The sequence below is a fragment of the Amphiprion ocellaris genome, chromosome 4 (assembly GCF_022539595.1).
Source record: "Amphiprion ocellaris isolate individual 3 ecotype Okinawa chromosome 4, ASM2253959v1, whole genome shotgun sequence".
In the NCBI taxonomy this organism is placed as follows: domain Eukaryota; kingdom Metazoa; phylum Chordata; class Actinopteri; family Pomacentridae; genus Amphiprion; species Amphiprion ocellaris.
The window spans coordinates 20,633,444-20,645,812 of record NC_072769.1 but is presented as its reverse complement, the minus strand read 5'-3'; the positions used below and the strand labels follow the sequence as shown (position 1 = coordinate 20,645,812).

The window sequence follows — 12,369 nt, the reverse complement described above, 5'->3', positions numbered from 1 at the left end:
ATAATACAAAACCCCACTTTAAAAAAAATAATAAATCAAAACTGCTGTTTTCAAGCCTCTGGCGCGCTGTATTTCTGTCAGTATTTTCTCGCGCCACAACAAACTGCAATCCTCAAGCAAATGGTTATGAAGGTCACCGAAACAACCGCTGACATTAAGCTCTCTTTTATCTGGGTTTCAGCAAAAGGAGAAAGTGTTTCAGTGAGTGTCAAAGGGAGCAGAAAGCTAAAAGAGGTAAAGACATATTAGTCGGGTCAGAGGAGGGGAAAAAAAACTGCGGGTTATGACAGAGAGAAGGGAAGGGTAAAAACAGAATAATGAGAGATGGAGACATGGAAAGTTAGCATGGAGGAGAGCAGAGGAGGAAGACACTGTGCAGCAGGACTTTGTCAAACTCTCAGCGCTGCGTTGGGCAGGTTGGTGGAGGGGGTGGGCTGTACAATGGGGGCGCTGGCAGGGGTTGCCACGGCAGCGTTCCGGATGGGCAGGCGGTCTCCTCTCAGGGGGTGGGGGGGGACGTGGGGCTGTCAGGGAGCCTGGCAGGTAGAGACACAACGCCCTGTGACTGGGGGGGAGCACGGGTCAGTGAGAGAGGACAGGACTGAGGGGATGGAGGCAGCGCAGGGGTGAGGCGGAGGCCTGTCTGATGAGGTGAGGAGAGAGCGGAAGGGGAGGGAGACAAGAGGGAAGTAAATGAGGGTGGAGGAGGAGAAGCGCTGGAGATGATTAGAAGAGAATTATCCAAGTGTGAGTGCAGAGGACTGTGGAGGAAAGAGAGGGAGAGTAGAGGGAGCAAATTCAGAAGGATGGGCTCAGGGTTCCTCAGTTTACGCATCTGTGGATACGCTGAAACTACCTCCAAATGATGGAGCTCTTCCTCTCCCTTCATACACCTTCTGGTTCATATGTAACTGCTGCTTTTAGCAACAACACACCGTGCCATGCCTGAGGTTTTTTTTTACTCTAGTAGGATTGGTGAGCGGAGTTCCTAACATCTCAGAGACGCACAACTTAGCTTTCCTACTAATCTTCTCTGTCTCATAACTTCTAACTCCCATTAATCCCATTGGATGGAGGTCAGCATATTTGGGTCAAAGATAAATTTAGTTAAACTTCAGCTGAGATCACACTCCTCGTAGAAAGTCCTTTAAAATGCTGAGAACAGATCCAAGAATGGAGGTAAGAGGTTTTCAAAACTGGAGCAACAGAAGATCTGGTAGTAAAGTAAAGTGATATTTGAAAGAAACATCTTATCTACTTTGCTTGCTTCCTACTGTGACTATTGCCATCCATCCATTATCAATACACAGCTTAATCCTCATTGGGGTCACAGGGGGCTGAAGCTTATCCCAGCTGACTTAGGGCGAATGCAGGGAACACTCTGGACAGATCACCAGTCTGTACGAAGAAATTTAGAGAGAAAACAGGGAGTGGAGAGGAAATAGAAAGATGAAAAATCTGTAGACGCAGGAAAGGCTAGGAAAAAAAGGACATTATTTGTCTACATATAGAGACAAACAATCACACTCACATTCACACCTACAGACAATTTAGAGTTTCTAATTAACCTCAGCATGTTTTTGGACTGTGGGAGGAAGCTGGAGAACCTGGAGAAAACCCACACATACACAGGGAGAACATGCAAACTCCATGCAGAAAGATCCCAGGAAGGTGGGGATGCAAAGCGGGGATCTTCTAGCTGCAAGGTGACAGTGCCCTGACTATTGCCAGGAAAAGTAAATTATGAAAGGACACAAAAATTTGTTCATCAAAAAGACTAATTTCTTTTTGTGGAGTAGCTGTGAAAAGTAGAGTTAACTGGTCGACAGAAATTCAGTGGCAAAAAATTGTCAAGATTTTTTTTCAAGGAGAAAACGGCAGGAATTAATGTGTTCTCAGTTTATTAAATGAGACTATTAGCCGTGTCCTATTAAAGATGCCACCTTGTGATGGATTTTTCTCAATTTTTGAAATTTCCTCACCATATTAAGAAAATACTCAGCAGATTAATCGGTGTGTGTGTGTGTGTGTGTGTGTGTGTGTGTGTGTGTGTGTGAGATTTGCTGTGTGATTTGCTGTAGGATTTGCTGTAATTCAGTGAGAAGAACAACAGTCTGGTCAGCTTTGGTGCCTGCGGGGCCAGAGATGAACACGTGCATGAGCGCCGTGCACGTGTGTGTACATGTGTGCACGTCAGTGTGTACATGTGTGCACGTCAGTGTGTGTGTGTGTGTGTGTGTGTGTGTGTGTGTGTGTGTGTGTGTGTGTGTGTGTGTGTGTGTGTGTGTGTGTGTGTGTGTGTGTTGGCGCTGACAAAATTGTAGTTTCGTCTCCTGACCTCATGAGTTGAATATTTCTTTCTTGGAAAAACAAAACTAGCATGAGGAATGCTTTTATGCATAACATGTGTCATTAGGTCATGAATTTCCAAATAGGCATTAGCAGATTATGCTCTCAGCAGTTAACCTTCTGCCATCCTATATTACCACAGCTACGGCTGGAAATTGTAAATAACTCATAGGAGTCAATGCAGACACTATGCTGGCATCGTGTTTGTTTTTTTTAGTTGTTCTCATGCTTTTTCACAACGGTGCGCTTATTAGTGAGATTGCGGCGATCAGTGACACAGGCGGTCATGTGGCTCTTTTCGTTCTCTCAGACCTTTGGGTGCACTCTCTCTTCATCTTCCTCCTCGTCTCTCTCTCCCCCGCTATCACAAGTGGAGGGCTGTTCCTGTTGGTGTCATATGATGTCTTGTGGCCCTGTAGTGGTAGCAGAACAGTGACAGTTTTATCCCTGTGCCATCTGATCGACACGCTGCTCCTTGTCACATGTACGCACACCATAAATCAGGTCAGACAGTACCATCTCTCAGCCATGTGCTCCTGCTTATGTTTCTAGTGCACCACACAAAGGCTGCACTCACTTTTTTTTAGGTTTTTTTTTTTGGAAATGTCACCTCCTATCAGTGGTCAACCACAATTATCGTTGGTTTTTACCCTACTTTGAATTATTTCACCTGGAGTGGAGAGACAAGCTTAGAGATTTTAATTTGGAGAAAATTTTGGAGACTGAACTTCTCCCAGGGTGAACTATAGATGTTAGTTTCACGTGGCCACCGGAAAAGAACCAGTGTTTCGCAGGCTTCCTCCTTAGCATAGAGACACTCATCAGCCTTTTTCTACTGGCCTCAACCATTTGTTCCCACTCACATAATCACCATCACCGCACAAATTATGTTGTTCCATGAATGAAAAGCAAGGTACTTTGCCTCTCAAGACTCAAGGTAAAGAAAGGTGAATTGGTTCTCTTGAGGTGTTTCTAACAACTCAGTGCTGTCGCATGCAATTTCTGGGCTATTTGAGCCATTAGATGTCAGTATTTGGGAAACAAACAGGCAGCATTGAGAGGTTTGATGGCTTTAATAATGTGGGCTTAGTGATGGAAAGTGCATTGTTGCTTGCAGTTTACAGACAAAATGTGCACGAATCTCACTGCTACTCTGTGTACTCTGTTAACTGACATGCTCTCCAGGCTTTTGTTTATTAAGACTAAAAAAATATACAGTTCACACGAAGTTAATAAAGGAGGAAACATTAAAAAGGAAGTCAATAAATTCAAACATGTCCAATCTTAATGTAATTTACAGGTAGTCCATTTTTGATTGAATTGAATATTTCAGATAGTTACACTACCGTCCAAAAGTTTTGGGTCATCCAGACAATTTCATGTTTTCCATGAAAACTCACACTTTTATTCATGTGCTAACATAATTGCACAAGGGTTTTCTAATCATCAATTAGCCTTTCAACACCATTAGCTAACACAATGTAGCATTAGAACACAGGAGTGATGGTTGCTGGAAATGTTCCTCTGTACCTCTATGGAGATATTCCATTAAAAATCAGCCGTTTCCAGCTAGAATAGTCATTTACCATATTAACAATGTCTAGACTGGATTTGTGATTAATTTAATGTTATCTTCATTGAAAAAGACTGCTTTTCTTTCAAAAATAAGGACCCCAAACTTTTTAACTGTAGTATATTTTTATAAAGATATCTAAAACAAAGCTGTAATGTGACAACAGCTGAAATTAAAAAGGTTTAAAATAGTGGTGGGACACGATTACAAACATTAGTCTAATTAATTAGAGGCTTTGTAATTAATTAATCACAATTAATCACATTTTTGTCGAATAATAATATTTGACACAATAAGCAAAGTTTTTCCATTTCAAATAAATTTTGGTTGAAGACTGCATCAATGACTAGACATATACATGAACTTAAACAACAAAAATGTTTGTGTCATTTATATTTATCTGCATTTTTCATCTGTCTCCTTCATTCACAAATTACTGAATTGAAAGTCCAATTAAAGCTACTATAGTCAACATTTTAAGAGTTTTTGTGATCTCAAGCACATTCAGTGTCTTGAAAAGTGGTCTATTATGGGATGGCTACACCGTTAGCCGGTGCCAGGACTCTCGTAGCTAACGTTAGCTCTGGTGCTAACAGCAACATGTTTTACATTGAGGTGATACCGTCGGCTTGAAGTGACGCAGTGATCAGAAAACTCTTTGTTGCACAATTTGCACACAACCACACTTTTATCCAAGCTGCCATCGGGAAGATTTTTAAAAGAAATTTTTCCGCCCAACAAGTTCAATATGGTCTCGTCTTCCTTCACCAAACTTTCTTGTGCGCTGATGTCACTCAATGCGTCCTATGTATCTCCTTCGTGGCTGGCAAACAGACTTTCGGTTCATTACCGCCACCTACTGGGCTGGAGTGTGTATCAGTGTTACCGATACGCCAGAAATTAGGAAACGGAGAAGATGCGTTTAAATGCGTTATTTTTCTTAACACGTTATTTTTTCTGTAATTAATTAACTGAAATAAACACATTAAAGTCCCAGTCCTAGTTTAAATTGTTTAAACTTTTTGATTGCTAGTGAGGGAGGTTGGAAACGCTGACATTTCTTATCATTTTTGGGTGCAGTTTTACCTCTTTCGGCTTTGTTCTTTTACAGTCCCTTTCTGACTTGATCAGATTGTAGAATTGTACCCCGGACTGGGGCTGTGAGTCGCTGGGGAATAAGGATGCTGTGGCAGAGCTTTAACCTCGTGCACACACTGTATTGATCCGTACAAGCCTCAGTGACTGTTGCTACAGAGCAGCTGCACTTCTTATGTGGGTTTTCTCTCTGTCACCAGTCAGTGGCGGCTGAGGAGGAACACAGCAGATCACACACTCGTACACCACACACACCCGTCAGCCTCTGGGCTAACACACTGCCACCAACCCTGCCCTCTCCCTCCTGCCCTCACTCTCCATCTTCACCCCCCTCCCTTTTTTTTTTTTTTTTTTTGCTCTGCCTCTTTCTCTACCTCACTTTTCCTCTAATGAGTTGCAACACTGATAACGAGCCTGATGATCTTCCATTGATTCGGCTATCACTTGCTTGTCTGGTAATTGATCCGTAGCTGAGCCTCTAGTTAATTATATGGGCTTCGACATGGACCCCTGCCCCGGGGGGAATTCTCAAGTCCTGCACAATAATAGTTTTAATAAAGGAGCCTGAGGATCACCCAGTATCCTTTTTTTTCTAGCTTTTCCTGCTCCTACAGATTTTTCATCTTTCTATTTCCTCTCCCCTTCCCGGTTTTCTCTCTAAATTTCTTCATCTCTGCATTTACACTTTCGGTGCCTGTTTTTTTGTTTCCGCTGTCATCACGGCCATTACTATCAGCAGAGGCAAAGGGGGGTGAGGGAAAAAAAGAGAGAGGGAGAGAAATGTGGAGGAAGAGTGAGCAATATTGGCAGAGTCCACTCCTCCCTCCCACAAATAACAGCCATTAACCAGCCAGGTCAGAAGCTGAGCCACCAGCTTGACTTGAAACACTAAGTGCCACTCGAAAAAGCCATGGACTAGCGCATTTACAGATGAGAGGGAGGGACAGAGCAACAGAGAGGAAGAGGAAGAAATGTGCAAAGTACTTAGGAACCTTGGCAGCTAAATTGTAACTTAATATAATTCGCCTAAGCCTCGTGCATTACCTCTGTGAAAAGTTGTTAAGTGCAGGGCTGGTGGACGGAGGGGGACACATTCTGCGACAACACGGCTTGTGGCTACTGACAGGGTTCGGGCCGCTATGCAAAAAGATGAATGAAGGAAAGAATAGAAAGGAAAGGACGGGAGGTGTTAGTGAAAGAAAGGCACAGCGAGGTGAAAAGATCTAGAAGCAAAAAGCACATGACAAAGATGTGGGCAGGAAGGGAGAAAAGGATGTAAATTGAGCTTGAGACAAAAGACACAATTGCACATTTTCAGCGTGGTGAGACACGCCGAACACTTTCATCCCCGCTGGCAGAAAACCCCCTGTACATAACAGTAAGGACCAGTGTTATAATCTCAGCAAAGGTTAACAGTGTGCTGCCATTAGTGCATGGTACAAAATGTTTTTAACAGACAACCAAGCGGCCGTCTGCGGCAATTTACCACCAAATTTGAAGTGACTTTATATATCAGAAGCCATTTAATGCAGCGGCTGAGAGACATTCTCTCTCTCTGTACCTTTTCCCTTTTGTTCCTCTGCGGTGGAAAGATCCCTGTGACATCTTCCTCTCGCTGTGGACTCAGTCATCTGGTCTGTCATTTCTCTAATGACAGTGGGGTGAAAAGACGGGGCGTAGAAGAGACTGGATGGGGGTTTTAAAGTAAAGAGGAAAAGGAGAGGAGGAGAATGAACAAGAAGTGGTGGTGGTGGTGTCTTCATTGTTTGAAATGTGTCCTGTACTGTGTCAAAGGAAGCATAGATCTCTTTCCTCCTTTTTTTTTCCTTTTTGTTTTATCCTCCTGTGTGTCTTTTTCTCCCTGTCTGCCTCCCTTTACACCTCCATCCCTCATTTTATTCCCTTACCTTTGCTGCTGTGGGGACCAATTTGGCTAAAATGGAACCTCTTCCTCATTTTTTTCTTAATTAAAATCTGAGAGCCTCCGCAGAGGAGGAGGAGGAGGAGGAGGAGGAGGTGGAGGGGAGAGGAGAGGAGGTGCCTGTGAGCATGTGTTCATGCTGGTGGCAGATTGCTGGCGTTCCATTAGTCTTTCATTAGAGTGGCTGCAAAAATCAAACAAAGGCAAGCGAGTTTGAGAGACGTAACAACCACACTGATGTATTTGTTGTCCTACAATTTCACCAGATGTTGACGAACTGTTGTCAAAGATTTATTTTTTCCAAAACTTGCATTCTTTTTTTTTTTTTTTTGTATTTAAACAAATACTTGGTAACTGTGTGGAGCTTTTTAGTTGATTTTTTTAATTTTTTACATTGCAGGTGAGCTGTTTTGCTTAGCATCATGAGTGTGTGTTTGCATGTGTGTGGCAGGACGGTACTACAGGAACTGATCGTCTGCAAAAAAGTGATTCTTAAAGCTGTACCGCCCAGTGATTTATCTGTACCATCAGCCGAAACGTACAAATACACAAAACTGTATGTATGCAGTATTGGCAAAGGGAAACTCTAGTGTTTCCTTTATGCAGCTGTGACTAAGGATTTGTAGTTTATATCACAGTCATGCATGACCTTTACATGGCAATACTAGTGTTGTTTACAATGTTTAGGCCGTGTGTTTGGGACGTCTGTTTTCCTTCTTTGCACCAGATTGTAATAAATATAATTTACAGGTGAGTAACATGCAAAACAAAGAAATGGTACATTATATCTAGGTCTCTATGCTCTAGACTTGTATCGATACAGTCTTTGTCGCCAGTTATTTCTGTATCTGAATGACTTGATTTATGTTGAAAAAAGACCTTTAACCGCCAATACACCACATAAAGTGCAGTTTTCCACCTGATAAAAAGTGATTACGCCCCCTACGTTGAGTCTGAAAGATATTTTTTTGCCATCAAAATGACTTAACTGCATTCATGGTGGTCCTACTGTACAGGTTATAGGCCACTCACTACCTTCAGTCAAGTTGCATTACAACACGTATAGTGCAGTTTTCCACCAGCAAGAAAGCGACTACATTTTCTAAACCTGTTTCTGAAAGGTACTGTCTTCAACTAAAATTGCTTTTTAATTTTTATTAAACCAAACCATTTTTTTTCAATGCTTTAACTTTGCTTGCTGTCATTTCACTTTGCATCCTCACACTGTTCATGCAGCATCTTTATTATTATTATTCCATTTTAAATACCCCCTTTCCTTATTTTTCCCCCAATCATACAAACTATTTCTCCATGAATTAGATAGGCTGCAGATAGGCTCCTCTCCAGGTATGAGGGTCAGCATCTGCTTTTTAACAAATGCACACCGTTGTGTCAGTATAATCAGCCGTGGGAGTCGCTGTTATTTATCCTTCCTCGCACCACTTAGAAGACATCTTCCCGTGTTTAGCAGGCGTGACATAAATTCTTCGAAGGAAGCCAGTTCCTTGAACTTGCTGCTCATTGGGCTTAATTGACAGAATGGCACCGATTTTACGCACGTCTCCAATGAGATGCTTTCAACCTGGTCGTCGTTTGATGGCAGATTTGTTCTTTTCTCAGCAAGTAATTGCGTTTTTTAAATTTAAAAAAAGAGGAAGAAAAAAGGCTGGAACTTTTCCACTTTTGCCGCTCGCAGCGCAAATGGTAACGAGGCAGGGGGACAAACCGACGCTCCCCTCCTCTCCCGTCCTGCTCTGCGATGGAGCTCTTCCCCTCCTCCCTGCCCCTAGCAGGAGGAGGGGTGTGTGTTCAGAAGTGTGCAGCGCGATGTCATTGAGCATCTCAGAGTGGAGCGGCACAGTTGACTCACACACACACACACACACTCAGCCACCGACTCTCTCACTCGCTTGCTCGCCCTCGCTCTCTCTCGCTCACACACTCGCCGAGGCGCTCAGTTCAGTTCCTCCGTGGCTGCGGCGGAGTACAGAGGAGTCAGAGAGAGAGAGAGAGAGAGAGAGAGAGAAGCAAAGAGGGAGAGGAAAAGAGAGGACAGGCGGCGGCACGGACGGAGAGAGAGGGACACAATCACAGAGAGAGAGAGAGAGAGAGAGAGAGAGAGAGAGAGAGAGAGAGAGAGAGAGAGAGAGAGGAGCGGGAGGCAGGGAGAGCTGGATAGCTGGTGGCTCACTCCCACACCTCATCTTCACTTTGCTGGGACAGACACAGAATTGATGGTAAGAGACATTCGTGCGTTTTACTGGCTCAACATTTGTTTTTTGTGGCACTTTTATTTATTTTTTTTTGTCTGTATGGATTATTGTGTGTGTGTGTGTGTGTGTGTGTGTGTGTGTGTGTGTGTGAAACTGTGCGTTTATATTTTAAAAAAATCTATAACAAGAAACATTTTCTAAACTCTACACATTCTATCCCTCTCTGTGCATGTGCATGAACTTTTCCCTTCCTACTTTTTGAAAACAAATAAAATGTGACCACCCTGCATGCATGTGTTTGAATGAGTGTCCAAAGGTAAACAAGTTCCTCTGTCTGTGTTTGCATGCAAGTGTGTTCGAGTTACCAAATGACTGACAGATGGATCACAGCAAAAACACTGAGGCCACGGGCAACAACCTGCACCCCCTCCTCACTTAATTCCCCATTACATCCCTCTTCTTTTGTTTTTGTTTTACTCCATTCTTGCTCACCTTCTCGTCACCCACTCCTCACCTTCAGTGCTCCGCTCATCTTCGCCCCTGTCTAAGACGAGGCCCCCCGAGGAAATTGACCACAAGCCCTCTTATTTCTCTCCACACACACACTTGCTCTGCCACCAGAGCAGCCAGGAAACCTCACACACTCATCCTCCTCAAGAAGAAGCAGGACCCACGCAAGGCAACAAAAAAAAAAAAAAAATGAGAAAAGAAAAAGGCGACACGACCCCAAAAGAACCCACCTTCACTGACTTCTTTTTCTTCTCTCCTCCTTCACACTCCCACATCCCTCCTGCCCTCCCTCTCTGTCTCTCCCCCCCCTCTCTCTCTTTGTCTAAGTCCAAGGAGGCAGAGTTGGATGTGAGAGGCAGTGAGTGTGACACAGTCCCACCAGAGCCCAGCAGAGACCCGGAGCCGCCCAGGCCACCTCCAGCTAAGGCTAACGGAGCCACCGGCACAGCTGGCGTTTGCACGAGCATCACCTCCAGTAGCCACAGTAGCAGCATCAGCAGCAGCAGCAGCAGCAGAAGTGGTCTGGGTGGCATTAGCATCGTTAGCAGCAGCGCTGAGGGAGCAGGCGAAAGCTCCATGCAGTTCAGCACCAGACCGCCTAGTGCTGAGCAGCCGGGCTTCATGGGGACATGGCAGCAGCAGAGCACTGACAGCAACCTCCTCTACAGAATGTCCCAGCAGGTACGTCCAAGCTCAGCCTCAGCAGCTCATCCTTCCATCTCTGCCTTCTTCTCCTCCTTCTTCTCTCCTCCACATTTCCATCCAAACTTTTTTCATTTTCCCTGCTCTTTGTGTGACATGTTTGCTGTGGTGATATTTACCACCTCCCTGGTCTGAGAGAGTGTTTGTAGCTATGTGTCACTAGGTGTGTATAATTTGGGAAGGGGGTGATTGCTGTTGTTGTTGTTTGTCAAATCCTTATTTTTGTTGCTTCCTTTTGGAATATATCAGATTTGCCTTTTTGTTGTTGTTTTACACACACCATGCTTGACAGTATTTACATCTATGTGTGTGTGTTCTTTTCATTTTTTTAAAATCACTGCATGAAACATTTTCATCTTTATAAAACATCATATTTTGGTGTATATGTAAAACACACATTTTACTACAAAAACAACATCAAAAAAAATCTGCACAGTGTCAGAGACTTGATTTATTTGAGCATTTGATGGCTCACCCCCCTTGTCCGGATTCGTTACACACTTGCTTAAGTCTCCGTAATTGGTGTGTGTGAGCGGTGTGGAGTTTAAAAGTAAGCAACAGCCGTGTTTTGGTAACCTCAGTGCCGATAAAGACTCGGGAAGGGGCACCCCTCTGGGACCGGCTAATTGACTTCATGTGGCCGAAGCAGGAAGCCCCTTGCGCGGCTGCAGAACAGGAGAGGAGCCGCGAACGAACACGGGCTCGCCTGGAAAAGTCATGATGATAACGGATAGGCTGCACCGGCTCAGGAAAAGCCTACATTTCCTCCCCGACATTTCTCGCTTGTTATCGCGGGTGTTCTCATTTGTTCTGTAAAGTTTTTTTTTCAGGTAGAGCCCCCTCAAGGTTATGAGGAAAGAGATATTTCTAAGAGATGAAGTGTTTCTTGGTTGGAGATGGGGAAGCGGTTTTGCGCAAGTGTGTGTGTGCGTCTTTACGCGCGTGTATGTGTGTCTTTGTGTGTCCGTTCGCGCGCACGTTTGTGTGTGTGTGTGTGTGTGTGTGTGTGTGTGTGTGTGTGTGTGTGTGTGTGTGTGTGTGTGTGTGTGAGGGGGAGACAGTAAAGATAGAGGATGGTTGTTAGGTTGCAGTTAATCATAGCGGGACCTGCAGGCTCTCCGTACCAAGCACATGCTGTTACGCACTCAGGCCACGGCGTCTCTTGCGCAACAGCCTCGCCGCGGACTCTGTGTTGTAAAGGATGACAAACCCTGTCACCGTAAAGCCCCGACCTGTTTAGGATTATTTTTTAACCCTAGAGGTTCTAAGACGTGTGGTTAAAAAAAAAAAAAAAACACACACCCCGATGGAACTTTTGGGAACATCACATTGCGCAAGGACGTCCCCGAGATTGTTGGGTTTTTTTAATCATTCTTATAATTTATAATAAAGTACTTTTTTTTGCCTGGTCTTAGCATAAAATAATAGTAATATAAATGTGAAATCAATAAGCATTTCACTTTGCATCCTCAATTTCATGCAGCATCTTTGTATTATTATTATTATTTCATTTTAAATACCCCTTTTCCTCATTTTCCCCCGTTCATACAAACAATTTCTCCATGAGTCAGACAGGCTGCAGACAGGCTGCAGACAGGCAGCAGATAGGCTCCTCTCCCGGTAAGAGCAGGTGGATGGGCCCCTGCGCTCAGCATCTGCTGGGACCCTCCACGTTTGCATCCCCAATCCTTTTTACAAATGCGCACCGTTGTTTCAATATAATCAGCTGTGGGACTCGCTGTTATTTATCCTTCCTCGCACCACTTAGAAGACATCTTCCCATGTTTAGTAGGCATGACATAAATTCTCCGAAGGAAGCCTGTTCCTTGACAGACTCGCCTTATTGGAATCTAACCGATAATGACTTTGTGTTTGCCGAGGCTGGCGCACCCCTGGGGTGCTGGGAGAGAGAGAAATGCGTTATGGGCTCCTGTGTGTGTTTCAAAAATCTTTCCTCCTCTCTCTCTCTCCCGTAAAGATCAACTAGGCGACACGAGAGATGCGGT

General features: G+C 44.1%; 1 protein-coding gene across 8 annotated transcripts in view; it reads left to right on the top strand.

Annotated features, from left to right (window-relative positions):
- Nucleotides 1-12,369, top strand: part of bnc2 (basonuclin 2) — a 218,608-nt gene that overhangs the window by 87,732 nt on the left and 118,507 nt on the right. For 4 of the 8 annotated variants that reach the window (XM_055009987.1, XM_055009984.1, XM_055009986.1 and 1 more), the window contains one exon: nucleotides 9,989-10,342. The exons of 1 other annotated variant lie outside the window; for it this stretch is intronic. In XM_055009987.1, coding sequence (XP_054865962.1) covers nucleotides 10,238-10,342 — 105 coding nt within the window. In that variant the 5' untranslated portion in view covers nucleotides 9,989-10,237. Of the gene's footprint in view, nucleotides 1-8,786; nucleotides 9,176-9,988; nucleotides 10,343-12,369 lie in introns of those variants that run through there. 3 more of the 8 variants (XM_055009991.1, XM_055009983.1, XM_055009985.1) reach the window with 3 other exon arrangements.